The sequence below is a fragment of the Taudactylus pleione genome, unplaced genomic scaffold (genome assembly GCF_031769625.1).
Source record: "Taudactylus pleione unplaced genomic scaffold, aTauple2 ptg000768l, whole genome shotgun sequence".
Taxonomy (NCBI): Eukaryota; Metazoa; Chordata; class Amphibia; order Anura; family Myobatrachidae; genus Taudactylus; species Taudactylus pleione.
Genome location: NW_028285170.1, coordinates 1,065,443 through 1,089,208, shown reverse-complemented (window position 1 = coordinate 1,089,208; position 23,766 = coordinate 1,065,443). Strand labels below are relative to the sequence as shown.

General features: G+C 46.6%; 1 protein-coding gene across 2 annotated transcripts; it reads left to right on the top strand.

Annotated features, from left to right (window-relative positions):
- Positions 1-98: 98 nt before the first annotated feature.
- Positions 99-22,655, top strand: LOC148476849 (uncharacterized). 2 transcript variants are annotated; one of them, XM_088457558.1, is made up of 7 exons: positions 99-179; positions 4,123-4,272; positions 6,566-6,757; positions 8,424-8,502; positions 8,934-9,031; positions 9,190-9,445; positions 19,892-22,655. In XM_088457558.1, the coding sequence occupies exons 2-7, from the start codon at positions 4,195-4,197 to the stop codon at positions 21,166-21,168; spliced, it is 1,980 nt and encodes a 659-aa protein (XP_088313684.1). In that variant the 5' UTR covers positions 99-179; positions 4,123-4,194; the 3' UTR covers positions 21,169-22,655. The 2 variants fall into 2 exon arrangements, with proteins under 2 accessions (XP_088313684.1, XP_088313685.1); XM_088457559.1 differs by having other exon boundaries at positions 19,895-22,654.
- Positions 22,656-23,766: the final 1,111 nt, after the last annotated feature.

The window sequence follows — 23,766 nt, the reverse complement described above, 5'->3', positions numbered from 1 at the left end:
CTGCTCCTACCGCTCCCATCTCCATCACTAGAGTAACAGCTGTATAGTCTAATGGTGTCCTCATGTGCGGTGACCGGCTGCCATATTCTTATAGTCTCCCAGTCACAGAGCAGAGGGGGCGGGGCCACAGGGGCTTTCGCTGCCATTTTGTCATAGATATTCCTGACAGCCGGAGCCAGGTAACGTGTCCTGTATATATTATATTATTATTATTATATAGGGGAGAGGGGACTGTACAGTGATATATGAGGGGGAATAACACAGCTCCCAGCACACACTGATATGTGGTATTATTATTATATAGGGGAGAGGGGACTGTACAGTGATATATGAGGGGGGATAACACAGCTCCCAGCACACACTGATAAGTGGTATTATTATTATTATTATATAGGGGAGAGGGGACTGTACAGTGATATATGAGAGAGAATAACACAGCTCCCAGCACACACTGATATGTGGTATTATTATATAGGGGGAGGGGACTGTACAGTGATATATGAGGGGGAATAACACAGCTCCCAGCACACACTGATATGTGGTATTATTATTATTATTATATAGGGGAGAGGGGACCGTACAGTGATATATGAGGGGAATAACACATCTCCCAGCACACACTGATATGTGGTATTATTATTATATAGGGGAGAGGGGACTGTACAGTGATATATGAGGAGGAATAACACAGCTCCCAGCACACACTGATATGTGGTATTATTATATAGGGGGAGGGGACTGTACAGTGATATATGAGGGGGAATAACACAGCTCCCAGCACACACTGATATGTGGTATTATTATTATTATTATATAGGGGAGAGGGGACCGTACAGTGATATATGAGGGGAATAACACATCTCCCAGCACACACTGATATGTGGTATTATTATTATATAGGGGAGAGGGGACTGTACAGTGATATATGAGGAGGAATAACATAGCTCCCAGCACACACTGATATGTGGTATTATTATTATTATTATTATATAGGGGAGGGGACCGTACAGTGAAATATGAGGGGAAATAACACAGCTCCCAGCACACGCTGAAATATTGTATTATTTAGGGGAGAGGGGACTGTACAGTGATATATGGGGGGGAATACCACAGCTCCCAGCACACACTGATATGTGGTATTATTATTATATAGGAGAGAGGGGACTGTACAGTGATATATGAGAGGGAATAACACAGCTCCCAGCACACACTGATATGTAGTATTATTAGTATATATGGGGGAATGGGACTGTATAGTGATATATGAGGGGGAATAACACAGCTCCCAGCACACACTGAAATGTGGTATTATTATTATTATATAGGAGAGAGGGGACTGTATAGTGATATATGAGGGGGAATAACACAACTCCCAGCACACACTGATATGTGGTATTATTATTATATAGGGGGGAGGGGACTGTATAGTGATATATGAGGGGGAATAACACAGCTCCCAGCACACACTGATATGTGGTATTATTATTATATAGGGGGAATGGGACTGTATAGTGATATATGAGGGGGAATAACTGCTTCCAGCACTCACTGATATGTGGTATTATTAGTGTTCATTCTAGGTCCGGCAAGGGGTATGTCACTCAAGCGCTCGCCTGCAAAGGGGGCATGATGCGGCCTGTTCATCACTCTTGGGGATTTGCCCAGCTAGGCTGCCCCCAAGCTCTCCTTTCTCTGTGAATATTCACCAGCGTTGAGCGCTGCACCGCAATTTTTCCCACCCGAGGTGCACTGCAGTCCACAGGTGGGGTCACCACCCGGCATGATGTTTTAGCGGTTTGCCAACAGGGCGCCGCCAAAGGGGCAGGGTGCATTCTGCCCTTTGAAATTGGCCCACTAAAACAACCTAGTCAGAATGCTGTATTATTAATATTTAAAGGATAAGGGACTACAGTGATATATAATGGGGATTAAATCAGATGTTACCACAGACTGATATGTTGTAATAATATAAAGAGCTGTGGGAACTGTTTAGTGATACTTCAGCGTGGAAAAACAGATCTCACCACACACTTATATGTGGTAGTATTATTATATAAGGGAGAAAGGATTTGACGGAAGAGTTTTTTAATTCAAGCGCGAAAAATGCAACCTTGCTGTGTCAAACGGCAGAAGGTAATGGTATTTTACTGTACAGAGGGAGTGGCCTGTGGTGTCCTACACTATATAGGTGGAGCTGCCGGTGGTGTCCTACTTTACAGGGGGAGTGGCCTGTGGTGTCCTATACAGTGGTAGCAGCCTGCATTGTCCTACTGCACAGGAGGATCGGCATGTTTTGTCCAACACTTTACAGGGGGAGCGGACTGTGATGTCCTACTACCCAGGAAGAGCGGCCTATTGTGTCCTACTATACAAGAAGAGCAGCCTATTGAGTCCTACTGTGGTGTCTTATACAGGGGGAGCAGTCTGTAGTGTCCTACTATACAGGGGGAGCATCCAGTGGTATCCTACTATACAGGGGAAGCTGCCTGTTGCACTCTACTATACAGGGGGAGCAACATGTATTGTCCTACCCTACAGGGGGAGCAACCTGTGGTGCCTTCCTATACAGGGGGATCAGCCTGTTGCACTCTACTATACAGGGGGAGTGGCCTGTGGTGTCCTACTTTACAGGGAAGTGGCCTGTGTTGCCCTACTATACTGGTCGAGTAGCCTGTGGTGTCCTACTTTACAGGGAAGTGGCCTGTGTTGCCCTACTATACTGGTCGAGTAGCCTGTGGTGTCCTACTTTACAGAGAATTGGCCTGTGTTGCCCTACTATACTGGTCGAGTGGCCTGTGGTGTCCTACTATACACTGGGAGTGGCCTACGGTGTCCTACTTTACAGGTGGAGCGGACTGCGGTGTCCTATTATACAGCTAGAGCAGCCTGCAGTGTGTCCTGCTATACAGGAGGAGCAGCCTTTGGTGTCCTACTATACAGGGAGAGCGGCCTGTGGTGTCCTTATATATAGGGGAGTGACCTGTAGTGTCCTACTATACAGGGGGAGCAGCCTGTGGTGTCCTACTATAGAGGGGGAGTGGCCTGTGGTGTCCTATTGAACAGGAGGAGTGGCCTGTGATGTACTATACAGGGGGAGCAGCCTGTGGTGTCCTATACAGGGGGAGCAGGCTGTGGTGTCCTGTTATAGCAGCAGCTGCAGAGTAATAATAACAGTAATGAGTGGTCAGGGAATAACACATAATAGGTATAACACGTATGTACTGTGTATACCAGATGATACATAAAGGATGTGTGAGAAGGACACAGACAGGCCATGTAATAAAGGGCTGCACTCCCTGAGCTGAGACTGTCTGTCAGGGCGTCTTGTTATCCTGAGCAATAGAGACTCTCTCAGAGACAGCCAGTGGCTGTGACAGTCCCCAGATCCTCAGAGTGTCACTGATTATCCCCCAGGACATGTCTCACCCCACCCTACGCTGCACACACACGGCCGGCAGGCTGGTCACACATGTAACATACATCTGAGGTGCGGTCATTTGTCATTTCATCATTTGTGCAGAGTGACTGATGGGATTCTGTATTGTGTAACCCTTTGTGTGTCCCCTGGGCTGCCTGCTGTCCTATCCCTGTGTTACTAACCTCTTCTGTTCCCTTCCCCTCCCCTGTGTTACTGACACCTCTGTACAGCTGTTACACCCCCTGTTGTGTGCTCTGTATTCCTACGTTACTTCCCCTCTGCCCATATCTGCACCCCTTCTGCTCTCCTGTGTACTCTCCCCTCACACCCCTGTTACCTGTATGACCTCAGTATAGTCACAGATTCTCTCCGTTTCTGGAATAAATGTAAAACAAAAGTAAAAAATCCCAACATCCCTAATTCATGTGTTTGTACAAGATACACGTGGAGCAAATTTCACCAAATATGTGTCTGGGAGGAATAAGACCCCCGGCCAGGAGAGGAGCATTGGTGTAACCTTATACAGTACAGCATTGTGTGACGGCCTCTGAGGAGCCTTATGGGGCTGGGTCACAGGAACCTCTGACAGACACTGACCAGGGCTCTATGGCTGGGGGGAAAGGGGAGACTTACTGGTCACTCAGTGTTACATGTCTGACTGTGTTACATGTGTTCTCTGTGATGTGTATTCTATTTATTCCTAGATAATCCTGCTGTGAGGAACCAGAGTCTTTATTACACATCACACGTTCTATATTCTCACTGATTCACTGAAAATGGACATGGATGAAAGTCACAGGACTGAGAGGATCTTACATCTCACCCTGGAGATCATCTACCTGCTGACTGGGGAGGTGAGAGGGTCTGGGGGTGTCACAGTGACATCACTTATATCTATAGTAATAAAACAGGGACATGAGTGGGGAGGTGAGAGGATCTGGGAGTGTCACAGTGACATCACATATCTATAGTAATAATACAGGGACATGACTGGGGAGGTGAGGGGATCTGGGAGTGTCACAGTGACATCACATATCTATAGTAATAATACAGGGACATGACTGGGGAGGTGAGAGGGTCTGGGAGTGTCACAGTGACATCACTTATATCTATAGTAATAATACAGGGACATGAGTGGGGAGGTGAGAGGATCTGGGAGTGTCACAGTGACATCACTTATATCTATAGTCATAATACAGGGACATGATTGGGGAGGTGAGAGGATCTGGGAGTGTCACAGTGACATCAGTTATATCTACAGTAATAATACAGGGACATGACTGGAGAGGTGAGAGGATCTGGGAGTGTCACAGTGACATCACTTATATCTATAGTAATAATACAGGGACATGACTGGGGAGGTGAGGGGATCTGGGAGTGTCACAGTGACATCACATATCTATAGTAATAATACAGGGACATGACTGGGGAGGTGAGGGGATCTGGGAGTGTCACAGTGACATCACATATCTATAGTAATAATACAGGGACATGACTGGGGAGGTGAGAGGGTCTGGGAGTGTCACAGTGACATCACTTATATCTATAGTAATAATACAGGGACATGAGTGGGGAGGTGAGAGGATCTGGGAGTGTCACAGTGACATCACTTATATCTATAGTCATAATACAGGGACATGATTGGGGAGGTGAGGGGATCTGGGAGTGTCACAGTGACATCACTTATATCTATAGTAATAATACAGGGACATGACTGGAGAGGTGAGAGGATCTGGGAGTGTCACAGTGACATCACTTATATCTATAGTAATAATACAGGGACATGACTGGGGAGGTGAGAGGATCTGGGAGTGTCACAGTGACATCACTTATATCTATAGTAATAATACAGGGACATGACTGGGGAGGTGAGGGGATCTGGGAGTGTCACAGTGACATCACTTATATCTATAGTAATAATACAGGGACATGACTGGGGAGGTGAGGGGATCTGGGAGTGTCACAGTGACATCACTTATATCTATAGTAATAATACAGGGACATGACTGGGGAGGTGAGGGGATCTGGGAGTGTCACAGTGACATCACTTATATCTATAGTAATAATACAGGGACATGACTGGGGAGGTGAGGGGATCTGGGAGTGTCACAGTGACATCACATATCTATAGTAATAATACAGGGACATGACTGGGGAGGTGAGGGGATCTGGGAGTGTCACAGTGACATCACTTATATCTATAGTAATAATACAGGGACATGACTGGAGAGGTGAGAGGATCTGGGAGTGTCACAGTGACATCACTTATATCTATAGTAATAATACAGGGACATGACTGGGGAAGTGAGAGGATCTGGGAGTATCACAGTGACATCACTTATATCTATAGTAATAATACAGGGACATGACTGGGGAGGTGAGAGGATCTGGGAGTGTCACAGTGACATCACTTATATCTATAGTAATAATACAGGGACATGACTGGGGAGGTGAGGGGATCTGGGGGTGTCACAGTGACATCACTTATACCTATAGTAATAATACAGGGACATGACTGGGGAGGTGAGGGGATCTGGGAGTGTCACAGTGACATCACTTATATCTATAGTAATGATACAGGGACATGACTGGGGAGGTGAGGGGATCTGGGAGTGTCACAGTGACGTCACTTATATCTATAGTAATAATACAGGGACATGACTGGGGAGGTGAGGGGATCTGGGAGTGTCACAGTGACATCACTTATATCTATAGTAATAATACAGGGACATGACTGGGGAGGTGAGGGGATCTGGGAGTGTCACAGTGACATCACTTATATCTATATTAATAATACAGGGACATGACTGGGGAGGTGAGGGGATCTGGGGGTGTCACAGTGACATCACTTATATCTATATTATTAAACAAGCAGCAGGGAGCTGGTCTCAGATATTAGTATCAGTCCCACAGTCCTCACTGGAGTTGGGAATTATATGTTGTTTTCTTTCTGTCACTGACACAAAGATGTTGGAGCTGCAGGAGATACTATATACTCTACATTTTTCTGTATATAGGAGATTGCTATAATATTTGCTTTAGTGAAATAGTCTTTTTGTATATTATGCAAAGTGATCATCTAAATAAACAGCCCCATTTAGGTGGAGTTTAATTGACCTCCTCATTGATGTCTCCCCCAATACACAGGATTACACAGTAGTGAAGAAGACATCCGGTGAGCATGAGACTCCCAGCAGCCGTCCCCGTGTGACAGGAGGACTGAGCAGGACCCAGAGCCCCATCACGGTGCCTCCACCTCACTCACTGATACATGAGAGACACAATGACCAGAAGATGCTGGAACTCATCAACAATAACATTCACCTGCTGACTGGAGAGGTGACTGCTGGGAATGGGACATTATACAGTAACACCAGGGGATGTGTCTGGGTGATGACTGGAGAGGTGACTGCTGGGAATGGGACATTATACAGTAACACCAGGGGATGTGTCTGGGTGATGACTGGAGAGGTGACTCCTGGGAATGGGACATTATACAGTAACACCAGGGGATGTGTCTGGGTGGTGACTGCTGGGAATGGGACATTATACTGTAACACCAGGGGATGTGTCTGGGTGATGACTGGAGAGGTGACTGCTGGGAATGGGACATTATACTGTAACACCAGGGGATGTGTCTGGGTGATGACTGGAGAGTTGACTGCTGGGAATGGAACATTATACAGACACCAGGGGATGTGTCTGGGTGATGACTGGAGAGGTGACTGTTGGGAATGGGACATTATACAGTAACACCAGGGGATGTGTCTGGGTGATGACTGGAGAGGTGACTGCTGGGAATGGGACATTATACAGTAACACCAGGGGATGTATCTGGGTGATGACTGGAGAGGTGACTGCTGGGAATGGGACATTATACAGTAACACCAGGGGATGTGTCTGGGTGATGTCTGGAGAGGTGACTGCTGGGAATGGCACGTTATACAGTAACACCAGGGGATGTGTCTGGGTGATGATTGGAGAGGTGATTGCTGGGAATGGGACATTATACAGTAACACCAGGGGATGTTTCTGGGTGGTGATTGCTGGGAATGGGACATTATACAGTGACACCAGGGGATGTGTCTGGGTGATGACTGGAGAGGTGACTCCTGGGAATGGGACATTATACAGTAACACCAGGGGATGTGTCTGGGTGGTGACTGCTGGGAATGGGACATTATACTGTAACACCAGGGGATGTGTCTGGGTGATGACTGGAGAGGTGACTGCTGGGAATGGGACATTATACTGTAACACCAGGGGATGTGTCTGGGTGATGACTGGAGCTGTGATTTCTGGGAATGGGACATAATACAGTGGCACCAGGGGATGTGTCTGGGTGATGACTGGAGAGTTGACTGCTGGGAATGGAACATTATACAGACACCAGGGGATGTGTCTGGGTGATGACTGGAGAGGTGACTGTTGGGAATGGGACATTATACAGTAACACCAGGGGATGTGTCTGGGTGATGACTGGAGAGTTGACTGCTGGGAATGGGACATTATACAGTAACACCGGGGGATGTGTCTGGGTGATGACTGGAGAGGTGACTGCTGGGAATGGGACATTATACAGTAACACCAGGGGATGTATCTGGGTGATGACTGGAGAGGTGACTGCTGGGAATGGGACATTATACAGTAACACCAGGGGATGTGTCTGGGTGATGACTGGAGAGGTGACTGCTGGGAATGGGACATTATACAGTAACACTAGGGGATGTGTCTGGGTGATGACTGGAGCTGTGATTTCTGGGAATGGGACATTATACAGTAACACCAGGGGATGTGTCTGGGTGATGACTGGATAGGTGATTGCTGGGAATGGGACATTATACATTAACACCAGGGAATGTGTCTGGGTGATGACTGGAGAAGTGACTGCTGGGAATGGGACATTGTACAGTAACACCAGGGGATGTGTCTGGGTGATGACTGTATCATTGTGTGTCAGGTTCCTATAAGGTGTCAGGATGTCACTGTCTATGTTTCCATGCAGGAGGAGGAGTATATAGTGGATGACAGGGGTCTGTACAAGGACGTGATAATGGAGAATCACCGGCCCCTCACATCACTGGGTAAGACGAGACTGTAATTTATTGTACAGGGGAGAGCAGGTATGGGGGCCTCCTATATACACCCATCACCTGATAATCACATATATACAATGTACTCAGGGCCTGATTCAGCTTTGGGAATAGAGTGAGAATTAGCACGTAACTGATCATCTTGGTGAAACCATGCTGCACTGCAGGTGGGGCAGATGTATAATGAGCAGAGAGATTTAGAGTTGGGAGGGAGGTGTCCAAACTGACTTCTAAATTGCAGTGTAAAAATAAAGCTGTGCAGTATATGTGGGCTACATGCAAAAGCAGCCAGTATTTACCCTAAATGCAAAATAATGTATGTATTTGCACCCCTTGCATTGCAACATGGTTTGTCCTGGTTCACAGTTACATGCTCTTTCTCACTCTGAATCAGGCCCTCAGTCACTGTGTGTTTCCTACAGATGGACCCAGTAACAGAAATACTCCAGAGAGATGTCCCCGTCCTCTTTATTCACAGGATTGTACAGAGGAGAATCACAGGACCCCACAGGAGCATCAGGTAGGTGGGATTTAGGGTCTCACCAATATACCAAAGTGTCTTTATAGGATCTGTAGGAAGCTGTGTGTGTCTTATTAACCAGAATTCTTCTAATTAGTGTGATTTAATGAAATATGACATTTCTAAATTGTTATTTTATTGATTTGTGGGTTTCTTAGGGTGAAAGTCTGGCTAATATAAAGGCAGAAGATATAGAGGTAGAAGAAGAGACGTATGTGACTGATATGAAGACAGAAGATATAGAGGGAGAAGAAGAAACGTATGTGACTGATATGAAGGCAGAAGATATAGAGGGAGAAGAAGAGACGTATGTGACTGATATGAAGGTAGAAGATATAGAGAGAGAAGAAGAAACGTATGTGAGGGGTGATCAGCAGTGTAAGGAGGAGGAAATCCCTACAGATATCAGCACAGGTGAGTAATAAACACTTACTCAATCACTACAACAGTACAAACTAATGAGGGAAATGTATCTGTCCAGTGGTGGAGTCAGGAGCCATCAGCCCCTATTATACTGCTCTCCTCCTCACATTATGTCACTGTGTGTTACCAGCCCAGAGATCTGACCAGTCTCCTCCCCACACTCTCTGGTGTATCTCATACATCAGCAGCCATCAGCCCCTATTATACTCCTGCTCTCCCCCTCAATTCATGTCACTGTGTGTTACCAGCCCAGAGATCTGACCAGTCTCCTCCCCACACTCTCTGGTGTATCTCATACATCAGGAGCCATCAGCCCCTATCTATTTCAGGGTCCATAGGGGGTCCACAGGGTTGACCTTGGGATATAGGTTGGGAACCAAATCCGGGCACCACGCAGTTAAAGCTTTTAGCTCCCAGGATGCACTTGGGTCCACTCTCCCTATAACCCCACCCCCAAGCCAGAGGCACCTCAGTGTAAGTTGGTGCCCGGCCGGAGTCGGGTCACCGTTAGTGCAGGGGGAGCTGATTAGCAGCCCCTAAGCTTATTTTATTTTTATTTTTTAGGGACAAAGTTTTTTCCAACTTTGGACTCTTCAGAGCGGCAGCGTCGGACTGTCCATAGGACGTCTAACCTGCCGCTCCGTCGCCCCGCTGGCGCTGAGACGCCAGTACAGATCTGGGGATCTCAGCGGGACCCCAGAGTCTGTGCTAGCCGGACTCTGTGGGCGCCCAGGACTGCTGCCGAATCCACGGGGAGCAGGTAAGGTCGCGGATCACCGCTTGCGGTGATCCGCGCATTTCAAATGCAGTCCTGTGCCTCCGGTCTCTGGGGACAGACCGGAGGTGCCGGCAGTGGCGGCGGGCCCCCCATACCCCGTGTGTCCACTAGACCACCAGGGACTTAACGATCGGCGCAGGGAGCCGGCTTCCCTGGGGTTAATAGCCGGCCAGGGGAGCAAGCCTTCCTTGTTACAGCGGCTCCTCCCCTCAGCTCAGCTCGCCTTTCAGTATTATAGTCTGGCGTCGCTGAGCTGCTTCCTCCGCGGGCTACGCTTCTTCTGCGGTCTCCAGGCGGTCATTTTCTATGTGCAGCAGCAGAGCTCTGGAGATGGCAGTGAGTCCAGTCCCCCTGCGTACCTCACCATCAGGTCAGTGTACACAGCGCTGTAGCCTTCCCAGACACTGAATCTGGGCAGTTGAATGCAGTGACATAGTGCAGTATATTATATGACATGTTTATGTATATATATGTATATATCTGCATGGTATGTGACTTATGCTAGTGCTGACTGTCTGTACTTTATTATCTCACCTGTCAATATATATCTATCCCTTTTCTTTATCTGCCCTAATACAGCTGTATTTAGGGTGGTTCTGAGGCCTCACATTTATATACTTGTTAATATTTGTGAGGTTTGTCACATACTGTTGCGTGCTGCACTTTGCCATATTTTCGATGGAACTGTGTGTTGCATACGCTGAAAATGGGTCCCTGCAACTAATTTTGGCATCAGTCAGGACCAGTATATTGCTGCTTGATATTTCCGCCAAGATTGGTCAGATATGTCTGACCAGGAGATAGAGCGTTATACTGCAGCCAGTTTTACTATCCTGCAAGTCATGTGCTGCAGGTGTTAGTGCGGAGGATTTGACTCATAAAGGGTTCTGTATGCGGCGCCATCTGGTGCCGAGCCCCTTACACGACCCCCTTGGGCAGTTTGTTTTCTTGGGATCCTCTCAATTGCGGATAGCCGGGTGGGCCCCATTGTTGTACCTCACCTGGGGGTTACTTCACCATACTGCCCTCTTCATCTCAGGGTATCTCGCAGTTTCTTGCACTCTTCCCCTGTGACACAGACTACCGCTCCCTGCAGGGATTTTTCCAAGTATATGAATTCCCCCTGGTGCCACAATAGTCTGTCATTCCCCTTGCAGGGATTACCACAGCCACCCTGGGTGGATGTCGTTTTCTATGAAACGCAAATTGGCGTGGTTGGCGCCCTGTGGTTACTTCCCAGTTGGCTCTGCCGTGTACTGGATACTGTTTTTGGCTCTTTCCCTCTTACACGGGGGGAAGCCTATTTCAGGTTTTATTATCCCTGCTTTAGGGCTGGTAGCAGGTCCATTCTGGTTAGAGTGAATGTTGATCTGCACCTGTATCATACACCCTCCGTCTTACGTGCCTTCGGGTTCCCTGTTGCTGACTAGCGGGTGGATCGCATGGCGGGACTCTGGCTGTTGCCAGATACGAGGTATTACAACAGCGTTTGGCCTCCTGTCGCAAATTCCCTGAGGGTCATCACGAGACCCTCCTGGGGTGGATGGGCGTGTTACTCGTCTCATTACAGATGTTACTACGCCTCCCATTCCGGCGTGGTCGGATTCTTCGGATCCATAGGTGGTAACTCTACCTGAAATCAGTCTACTCGCTTTCAGGGGTTGTTACCCATCCTACCATGGCTATAGCATGGTTGGTTAATACTATTGCATACTGAGCTGATGCATTTGTAATGTTTTTTCCCCTCCAAAATGTCTGGGGTTCAAATGTATTTGGTCGCTCACGTAATATATGCAGTTGTCATAGGTGGAAATGCCTATATTGGATACCAGTCTCCTAACTTTCAGAGTTCCGGTTGCGACTGTATCCTCCGTCATACCCTATGGCTACGCTCTGGGAATGCAGAGGTGCAGATACCATCTATAGGGTAGATCTTGTTTGGTCCTGACCTTGACAAGATTGTAGTAACATTGGCAGTATTACTAACGACCAGTTTACCGCCTTCAGCTATGCCCACTACAAGGCCTCAGACTAAGTCTGTTAAGTCTTTGTGTCCTCTGGGTCAGCCGTAAAGGTCTGTTTCTTCGTAGACTGTCGGCCTCTACAAGGGCCGACATATCCAGTCCCGAGCAGGCCTGGACTGCCAGCCGATCCTGCTTCTGAACCTACGGATATATCTTCAGCCTGACGTGACAGGCCTCCCACTGGGAGATAGCGATTTTCTCAGTTAGCCTGGTACTAGTGTCAGGTTGCCGCGGCTACGTGGGTAGGAGGATACGCCCTCTCTTTGCTCAGGCGGCCTCTTTACATGTGATGGTACGCGGGCCCTTATTCAGACCCGAACAGGGCCTTACTAATCCAGAAAGCTTGCGGTCAGCGGAGCTGATTAGGCCATCCCCACTTTCTCAGCCAGGGACTGGTTGTTCTGCTTTCTTTCTGGTGTGGTGGCTGAATGGTTCTCTTTGGCCTATTCTCTGTCTCAATTCCCTGAACCAGTTCCTAAAGCTACCTGGGCTCAGGAGGCAATCCCTATGCTCCATCATACTATGTTTGGAACCTGGGGACTTTATGGTATCACTGGATATACAGGACGCCTGCTTACGGGTACTTACAGAGACCTTTCCTCAGCATGGACTGAGGTTTGCTATATAACAGCAACACTTACAATTTTTCAGGCTCTGCCTCTTGGGACTGTCCTCAGCCCCACAGTGGTTTACCAGCGTTTTGGATTTTCTGACAGTTCTCCTGTTCAGTATATCCCAATGCTCCTGTACCTGGACGGTCTCCTGCTCTTAGCAGGATCACCGGGGTACTTTACTGCCAGGTCAGGATGACCGTGGCTTCTTCAGGGTGCAGACGTTTAATCAACGGGGAATAAGTCCTCCCTCTCTGGGTATTCTTCATCTAGGAGCCCTGCTGGATTCTCAGAATCTGAGAATTCTTCTGGCGTAAGACGGAGTCTCCACTCTTCCATTAGGAGTCCATGGATGTCTACGCAGTCGACATATGTCTTTACACTCTGGGATGCATGATCAAATATTCAGTGTCTGCCTTTTGAAGGGTGGAATGGGCTCAGTTCCATTCCAGGCCTTTCCATAATTGGCTTATCTCCAGATGGAACGAGTTTTTTCTGTCAGATCACTGTTCGAACGATGTGCTCTCTCCGGAGGCAAGTCGGTCCCTTTCCGGGTGGCTATGGCCATCTCGTCCAGGGTATTCTTTGCTATGGACAGTGTCTGGTTCGCATCCATTTCAGTGCAGTTGGACGTCTTTGTCGATTCTACCCTGTCAATTAACTTGTTGGACCTTTAGCCTGTCTTGGGCCTTCACTCTGGCATAACTCTTGTTTCCCGGTGAACTTGAAAAGGTTCAGTCCGACAGGTTCAGGACAGTGGCTTCCTTTTTAGCAACACTGTTGGTTGGGTGGCAATGACAGGTATGTCACACATTCGGACATAGTCCGAGGGTCTCCTCCCGACCATCTTGGCAGCGTTCATTTCAGGAGCTCTCCATTGGGAAGCGGGAGTCCTCAGTCGTCACGACGTGCATCCCGGGGACTAGTCTCTTCCCCAAGAGAGGTTTCATCTCCTGGTGAGCAGGGGGGGCCCCTGAGGTGGCCCTCATGGCCTTCTGACTTTATCACACTATGGTGTTACAGTCCAGCTCTCGGGATTCTGAAGCAACTTTCAGTGACTCTTTGTCGGTGAAGTGGTCCTTCCACTTTGCGTACCTGTGTTCTCCGGTCTCCCTTCTCCCTCGAGGGAAGTGTTTCAATCAAGACGGAGACGCTTTCCTGCTGGTGGCTCCTGATTGCCCCAGATGTCAGGGGTACTTGGATTTTCGGAGTCTCTCCATCGATACTCCATTCCTGATGCTTCACTGCCCGGACCTGTTGTCTCAGGGTCCTTGGTTTTGCCTAGGACCTGGGTCGTTTGTCTTTGACTGCGTCCCTACAGTGGTCTTACGGCTTCCCTGGCTTTGTCAACGTTGGAATGATTAGAGCACATAGATCAGCTTTTGCTGGGACCTACAAACAAACTGTGGCAGCCATAATTCTTATGGTATTGTACCTGTTGATACAATCCTCCGGTGTCCAGGATTTCCAGATATTCTGGCATTCCTTCCGGCTGGCTTGGGTTTCTCCCTCGGCCTGGCCTTCCTGACAGTGCGGATCCCTACACTGTCAGTAGGGTTAAGATATGGAATTGCTCCACTCTGGTATCCAGTTCATCCTTTGGAGTGTTTTCTGGATTATGCCACCTTTTGTCCTCCCTAGGGACTCCTTGGGAGTTAGTAGTGGTTCTTCGTTCCCTCCGGGGACAGTCAATGGAACCGCTGGTTGTGATAGCCATTACATGGTCTATTGCTTAGGCTCTCTCTTTCTCTCAGGGTGTTTATATCAACCAGGAGAGTGTCTGAATTGGGAGCGTTCTCATGTGGTTCCCTCTTCTGGAGGGCATCATGTCAGGGTGTGAGTTGCTCTCGCCCTGTGTTTCTTTTTAAAGTGGTTTTTAGGTACCATATTCTGGAACTTATGGTACGGCCATTCAGTCCCCAGTCCTCTCGGCTGGTGTGGCCTCATTGACTGTGGTCCGGCCTCTTGGGATTTATGTGATCCGTTCAAGGTCCTTACGGAAATCGGACCCCTTATTGGTGGTCTGCGATTTCTGGTTTTCACAGGAAAGGATGGCCGGCCTATAACCAAATGTTGGCTCGATGGCCTTGTATGTCTTCCTCAGGGGCCTACCCATGGGTAGGCCTTTCTGTTGAGGCTTGTTTTCTCGGGCCATGTAACCCTCGAGGGCGGCCCGCTGTGGCGCCTCGGCTGTTTTGCCTTACTAGGTGACCACGCCTTTTTAAGGTTCTAGGCATTGGTTTCCTTTGCCTCTCAGAATGCTTCCTTTTTGGCGACGGATTCTCCTCTCAGCACAGGAGCGTCCCCACCCTTGGTTGAACTGCTTTGAGACTGAAGTAGAAAACAAGAGATATGGTAAGAACTTACCTTTGTTATCTCTGTTTCTACGAAGTCCTTAGGGTCCACAGGGCGCCCGCCCTGACGCACCTGGCTTCGTATGGGCTGTGTGGCTGGTCACCGGTTTTCCATCTCCCATTTCTGTGAGTATGGTTATTGAGTGTTCCAGTTTTCTCTCTCTTTTTCTCTCCTCCTCCGGCCTTTGGCTACTTACAAACTGAGGTGCCTCTGGCTGGGGGGTGGGGTTATAGGGAGAGTGGACCCAAGTGCATCCTGGGAGCTAAAAGCTTTAACTGCGTGGTGCCCGGATTTGGTTCCCATCCTATACCCCCAAGGTCAACCCTGTGGACCCTATGGACTTCATAGAAACAGAGATAACAAAGGTAAGTTGTTACCATATCTCTTGTTATTCATGTAAATATTCCCCAAAATGGCGACGTCTGTGCATTTCCAGCTTCTCTTTCCGTACATCCCATGGATATTGCGCATCTTTCCTGTAAGCCTGGAGGCAGCAGTGTCTTGGTCACGTGCCTTCAGCTTTCATGGTCTAGTACAGGCCTGGCCAACCTGTGGCCCTCCAGCTGTTGTGTAACTACACATCCCAGCATGCCCTGCCACAGTTTTAGCATTTCCTTATAGCCAAACTACAGCAGGGCATGCTGGGACTTGTAGTTTCACAGCAGCTGCAGAGCCGCAGGTTGGCCAGGCGTGGTCTAGGTTATCAGAACACATTATGGCCCTCATTCAGAGTCGGGCGCTTGATGCAAGTGATCGCTCTGAGGGCGGCCGCTTGCATTTTTTAGTGCGGCCTCCTGGTCACTAGCTGAGCTGTGGGTTACCACCCACAGCTCTAGCGAGCGACCAGGTTAATGGTCGCAATGGTCAAGACCATCACGACTATTGGGGCATGCGACGAGATCCTAAGGTTGGGTCTCGGCATCTGGAAGCCCCAGGGAGCTTCCTGCTCTGATCGAGCAGGAAGCTCCCCACTGACATCACTGGTGATGTCAGTGGGGCCACCCACAAACGGTCAGGTGTTCCTTGAGGAACACATCCGTTTGCTCAGCCCCCCCCCCCCCCCGGCCCGCCTCCCAAACGGGGCGAGCTGTCACTCTCCATCGTTTGGTGCGAGACCCATAGCGACGGAGCGCCCGACGCTAGTCGGCTCCGACGTGCGCATGCCCAGTAGTAAAACATCAACCTGGTTGCAAGCGCTCAGCGCTTGCGACTTTGTCTGAATGAGACCCTATATCTAAAGTATATGAGATATACTCTCCAGTGATGGCTCAAAGCAATCTCCAGCGCAAGTAAATTATTAAAACAAACATGTCCGCACCTGTGTTACCCATATTGTCCATTTGGCCTAATGACGCCTTTGTCTTTTGGTCTTCATGCATATTGGAGTTTCCTGTTCATGCCTTCCGTACTAAGGAGACCAATCATGTAACACGTCATGTTTAAGTCACAATAATTTTGTATTCCTTCATAATGACTAAATATACTGTAATAAGTGTCAGGCTTATCACAGGAGGAATGTAATTAACCTGTTACTGTGAAATTGAAATTCTATTTAATTTTGGTTTCCTGATGTGATAACTGATGTAGAGTTTGGGCTGGACCCCCGCTGTGTTATATACATTTTCTGCATGTAAAGAACTGATGTAGCTCTGTAAGGTGTATACGCTCTGACTATCTGAGAGGAGAGAACCTGTGTAACACCTTGTATGCTTTGGAGTAACTGTCAAATCCTATGAGCAACAAATATCCAATTGCCTTAGACACCTGCATCTGCTCGTATCCTGTGACTACCAGAGAAGCACCAAACACTACTCCCAGCTGTTCTGGTTTGAGCCCAGTGTCTCCAAGCTCAGTCCCTCTGCCAGCTACCATGTGCCGACTGGTCCACAGTGAGAGATCAGTGGCAATTAGCCAGCACCACCCAGGAGGCATTGGGAGGAGTTAGTAACAGGCGGTTGCTGACAGTCCCTAGGATTGTTAAAGTAAGCCCAAAATAATTCTACAATCACCTGGAGGAACATCTGACACTTTGGGGCTTGTCACCTCCACTCACAATCTGTGTATCCAGCAAAGGCAGTGATCGCGGTGTTGACAAAATATGTGGGTCCCAGGGACCCTCCACTTTAAAAAAAAAATGGGGTCCTACCTGACCATTTCTGGGTCCCATCATAATTTATGCTTTAGAGCTCCCCATATGCCTCTCAGACCTCCCCTAACCCCTTACAAATGATGCCACACAGCCATGCCCGGCCTTTACACATTATGCCGCACATTAATGCCCGATTTTTAAACATTATGCCGCACATTAATGTCCCGTCTTTACACATTATGCCATGCAGTAATAGACCTTACATATTATGCCACACAGCCATGCCTGGCCTTTACACATTATGCCACACATTAATGCCCTTTAGTCCCACTATGCATTGCCCCAGTAGTAGTCCCCCCCATGCATTGCCACTAGTAATTGACTCCCTATGCATTGCCAGTAGTAGTAGACCCCCTATGCATTGCCCCCAGTAGACCCCCTATGCATTGCCCCAAGTAGGAATCCCCCTATGCATTACCCCTAGTAATAATCCCCCTATGCTTTATCCTTAGTAGTAATCCCCCTATGCATTGCCCCTAGTAGTAATCCCCCTACGCATTACCCCTAGTAGTCCCCCTATGCATTGCCCCCAGTAGTAATCCCCCTATGTATTGCCCCAGTAGTAATACCCCCATGCATTATCCCTAGTAGTCCACCTATGCATTGTCCCCAGTATTAATCCCCCTATGCATTGCCCCAGTAGTAATACCCTCATGCATTATCCCTAGTAGTCCCCTTATGCATTGCCCCCAGTAGCAATACCCTAATACATTACCCCTAGTAGTAATCCCCCTATGCTTTATCCCTAGTAGTAATCCCCGTATGCATTACCCCTAGTAGTCCCCCTATGCATTGCCCCTAGTAGTCCCCCTGTGCATTGCCCTCAGTAGTAATCCCCCCTATGCATTGCCCCCAGTATTGGCCTACCTATTTACCCTTTGGTGACCTGGGCCTAATGCCCAGGTCACTCACACCTTCAATTGGGCCTAATGACCCCTATGTAGCCCAGGCCTTGTGCCCACCTATATACCCACAGGCCTATTGCCTGAAATTATTCCACGGGCCTAGTGCCCGACAACCCTGGTGGTCTAGGGAAGGGGGTAAATAACGGTGGCCGAAGGCCGCCTACCCGTAAAGGTGGAAGAGGCTTCGGTCCTCAGCTTCAGTCTTCTGCCGTTGGCCCATCCTGGCCAGCGGCACCGCCTCTTCCTTTCTTCCTCCTTGATCACGCCGTCTTCTGGCCTCTTGCGTGGCCGCCGGAACTGTTGCCGCGCCACTCTTCTCTTGTCTTCGGAAGGTCTTCACTCCTCCCCTCCACCACCGGACTGAACTTTCCCTCTCAGCGGCGTCTGATTCAAGACGCCGCGATTGGCTCGTCGCATCTGCCTCCGATTGGCTGCTGGACCGCGAGCCGTGTTTGGCTTGTGGCCAGTGCCAAACAACCGCTGCTTCTGGGCAGCGAGCTCAGCTTAGCTTGCGCCTGGAGCCAAGCTTCTCCCGCCGCCACTTTACCACTGACGTTGGTGGAAGGGACCAGGCGGCCCCTTCACCAGGTACCTGCCATTGTGGCTTACCCGGCGCTGGGAACAAACACACTATCCCAGCGCCCGGCACGGATGCTGTGCCGATGCTGGGATCAGATCAGACACTTGATCCTAGCATGGCTTTCCACAGCAGCAGCCAATAACAGACAGTATTGTGTCTTTCTCAGGGGGACGCGCTGCGCTGCAGCCTGCTGTCAGGGATTGGCCACAGCACGTCCCTGGGGACCCGGCTACTTTTAAAAAGTGAGTCCCCATTGCTCAGTAGCGGGTAAAATACGTTCTATAGCGCGTATTTGCGAACACTGAAAGGACAGTATAGGGATTTGTTCATATTTTGGTCAAAACATTTAAGCTTGTAATCCGGCATCAGGAGTTCCTAATATTCTGCTAGTTACTCTATGAATGATCCTTCATACACCACTATCTTGTAGTTACATCTTTCTTGTCTCTCAGCTACAGAAGCTAATTGTGAAACAAAAACCTATTGCCACTCGTCTGGTGCCATGTAACGTATGGGTAACATCCAGGACTGGCCTGTTTTCTTTTGTTTGAAAATTGTGCCTAAAGTCCTGAATGCTGTCAATCATGCCGATATGAGGCTGTTTTGTGTGTGGCTCACTAGCCTATGCTTGTTTAGGCGTTAGCCTCTGGATCTGGGAGGTGAGCACATGTTACCAGAAGTCTAATGGTGTTTGATGTATATACAATATAGATACTTGCAGGAACCTTGATACTGGGCTGTAAGCTTAAATGTTTTGCTGAAGTCCTTGTGCTTGGATTGCTAGATGTACCCAGGTTTGTAGTGGTGACTCCAATGCCGACAACAATTGTCTTTATGTTTTGTATTAGAATAAACATGTAACCCCTGTGATAGCTATAACATAGCATAATATGTGACCGCTATACATTGTACCATGACACAACGGAACTTCCCCATTTGTTACTAATTTGGGGACCTGTCACCGTAGTCTCTATTGGAAAACTATCCATGTTACAGAGAAACAATACTTTTTTCATATATTTAATTTATTCCCAGCAGATGGATGTAACAGAAGGAAGATCTCAGAGGGACATCTCATCTTATCTACAGATGGTGACATAGAAGGTCACAACAACACCCGAGATTCTCTAGGACAAAACCCTAACACCACAATTATACATCCAGCACCTCACAGTGCACATGTGTCATCTGATCCCTCTGATTATGGGGAATGTTATCCTGATACCTCAGATAGTGGTACACCTATTATAGCTCATGCAGTAGATAAAATGTGTTCCTGTTCCATAGATCCCCAACAGAACACAAAAGTCATTAATGACCAACCAACTAAGACCAGTGCAAAGCACCATACATGCTCTGAGTGTGAAAAATGTTTCATCTATAAATCAGATCTTGTTACACATCAGAGATGTCACACAGGTGAGAAACCATTTCCATGCTCTGAGTGTGGGAAATGTTTTAAACATAAATCACATCTTGTTATACATCAGAGATGTCACACAGGTGAGAAACCATTTTCATGCCCCGAGTGTGGGAAATGTTTTGTCTATAAATCATCTGTTGTTATACATCTGAGACGTCACACAGGTGAGAAACCGTTTCCATGCTCTGATTGTGGGAAATGTTTCAGAGACAAAAGATATCTTGTTAGACATCAAATATGTCACACAGGTGAGAAACCATTTCCATGCTCTGAGTGTGGAAAATGTTTTACAAGAAAATCAAGTCTACTTAGACATCAGAGATGTAACACAAGTGAGAAACAATTTCTTTGCTCTGACTATGGGAAATGTTTTACACATAAATCAAATCTTGTAAGACATCAGAGAAATCACACAGGTGAGAAACCATTTCCATGCTCTGAGTGTGGGAAATGTTTTACCAGAAAATCAGTTCTTGTTATACATCAGAGAAATCACACAGGTGAGAGACCATTTCCATGCTCTGAGTGTGGGAAATGTTTTACCAGAAAATCAGTTCTTGTTATACATCAGAGAAGTCACACAGGTGAGAAACCATTTCCATGCTCTGAGTGTGGAATATGTTGTACAAGAAAATCAAGTCTACTTAGACATCAGAGACGACACATAAGTGAGAAACCATTTCCTTGCTCTGACTGTGGGAAATGTTTTACAAGATTTGATTTATATGTAAGACATCAGAGAAATCACACAGGTGAGAAACCATTTCCATGCTCTGAGTGTGGGAAATGTTTTACACAGAAATCAAATCTTGTTACACATCAAATAATACATAAAAAAAACGAGCTGATAGACATAAAACACAATACTTTAAGCAATTCAAATGCTTAAAATCTTTTGGCTAATTTATTGTGGTTTGAGGGTATGAAGTCGTGGATGCCGATGGTCTAAATGCTTGACAAAGCTGCTTATGCAGTGAAACGCGCGCGTCGGCGTTTCAGCGGGTCCACTATAATATATCCTCATTTGAGATTAATATATATTACTGCCTAAAGACATATTATATTGTGGTACTATGCACCAGTTGATCTAGCGGACGGCTAGAGAATGATGTAACTAAATGAAAACAATGTATAGCATATAACCCATGTATTATGACAAATCATTAAAAGCTGTGTTGGCTATTGAAGAATAAATCATCATATAGTTTATGCCCTAATAATGGGACTATGCACCAGTTGATCTAGCGGATGATTAGAGAATGATGTAACTAAATGAAAACAATGTATACTATGTAATTCATCTATTATGACAAATCATTAAACGCTGTGTCAGCTATTGAGAGACAAATTATCACACAGTTTATGCCTTAATAATGAGAATTTTTATTAAGCGGATCTCACATTATATGGACAACTAGTTCTATATCCTATTGCATGAACCACTTGGACAATAACAAGTAAAGCGCTGATACTGGGCAACAGCGTCATTATCTGACTAGCTGTTGATTTATTGTTACAATTTGTTACAATCTGTTACGACCTGGTATTTTAATAAAACTGGCACATATTAGGTATCATTAGTGACACACAGTTGCGATTTATGATTAGCAGCCTTGAATTGATTATCACTAATAGAGAACAGTAAAATTGGATGTGCTGCTCTATAAATGCAATTGTCGCTCTAATATGTGGGGTATATTCTGAGTGTATGAAGTAGACAATACTAATATTCAGCTACTTAAATTAAAATAAGTATTGCCTTGTAGTTACATTTGGAGCAAATACATACTCTTAAATTAATTTAATCAATTATATTCTCTCCATCATAGAAGAATATTATGATTGTGGTCTGTGCGGACACAAATTATTAATAGATAAACCATTCCTATATTGATTGGAGGCAATTGGTGTTAGGAACCACATTTAAATATTTAATACTAAGACCATAGTGGATAACCCCAGCCAATTAGGCTTATGATAAGGTACCTATTGGATCCTCATATATTCCAGTTAAGGATATACTCTTAAGGCAGTATTTAGCATTAGCAGAAATCATATAGTGGACCTTGCTTTTTATTATTATTTTTTCATATCATTTATTTCTTTTCACTTATTGGTGGTTGTTTTTTTATCACTTTAACCTTATATTTCACTGCTCAAGTCCCTAATATGGGATAATTTTTAAATTAAATATAATAAAAGTTATATTTTAATATATCTACTCTTGTGCGCCCATGAGATAACAACCCTTGGTTCTCTCTCTTTTGTTTAATTTCATATTCAAACCTGACATTTGTTTATGTCCTGTCCTACAAATTTCACCTTTTAATCCAAAATCAACATTTGTTAAAATTTTTTTTTTTTTTTTTTATATCATTCCATGGTATCTTCTCTAAGGCTATTACATCCGTCACTCTCCCTGTATGTCACCCCTCTGTACACATTGCCTCCTCATTACTCTACTCCCCTCTTATATACACACATGAGCTTTTTCCTATATCACTCCATGGTATCTTCTCTAAGGCTATTACATCCGTCACTCTCCCTGTATGTCACCCCTCTGTACACATTGCCTCCTCATTACTCTACTCCCCTCTTATATACACACATGAGCTTTTCCTATATCACTCCATGGTATCTTCTCTAAGGCTATTACATCCGTCACTCTCCCTGTATGTCACCCCTCTGTACACATTGTCTCCTCATTACTCTACTCCCCTCTTATATACACACATGAGCTTTTCCTATATCACTCCATGGTATCTTCTCTAAGGCTATTACATCCGTCACTCTCCCTGTATCTCACCCCTCTGTACACATTGCCTCCTCATTACTCTACTCTCCTCTTATATACACACATGAGCTTTTTCCTATATCACCCCATGGTATCTTCTCTAAGGCTATTACATCCGTCACTCTCCCTGTATGTCACCCCTCTGTACACATTGCCTCCTCATTACTCTACTCCCCTCTTATATACACACATGAGCTTTTTCCTATATCACCCATGGTATCTTCTCTAAGGCTATTACATCCGTCACTCTCCCTGTATATCACCCCTCTGTACACATTGCCTCCTCATTACTCTACTTCCCTCTTATATACACACATGAGCTTTTTCCTATATCACCCATGGTATCTTCTCTAAGGCTATTACATCCGTCACTCTCCCTGTATGTCACCCCTCTGTACACATTGCCTCCTCATTACTCTACTCTCCTCTTATATACACACATGAGCTTTTTCCTATATCACCCCATGGTATCTTCTCTAAGGCTATTACATCCGTCACTCTCCCTGTATGTCACCCCTCTGTACACATTGCCTCCTCATTACCCTACTCCCCTCATATACACACATGAGCTTTTTCCTATATCACCCATTGTATCTTCTCTAAGGCTATTACATCTGTCACTCTCCCTGTATGTCACCCCTCTGTACACATTGCCTCCTCATTACTCTACTCCCCTCTTATATACACACATGA

Coding starts and splice junctions, on each gene's coding strand:
- LOC148476849 (XM_088457558.1), top strand. CDS start 4,195: ATGGACATGGATGAAAGTCACAGGACTGAGAGGATCTTACATCTCACC. Junction 8,503..8,933: donor CCGGCCCCTCACATCACTGG/GTAAGACGAGAC, acceptor TGTTTCCTACAG/ATGGACCCAGTAACAGAAAT. Junction 9,032..9,189: donor GGACCCCACAGGAGCATCAG/GTAGGTGGGATT, acceptor TGGGTTTCTTAG/GGTGAAAGTCTGGCTAATAT.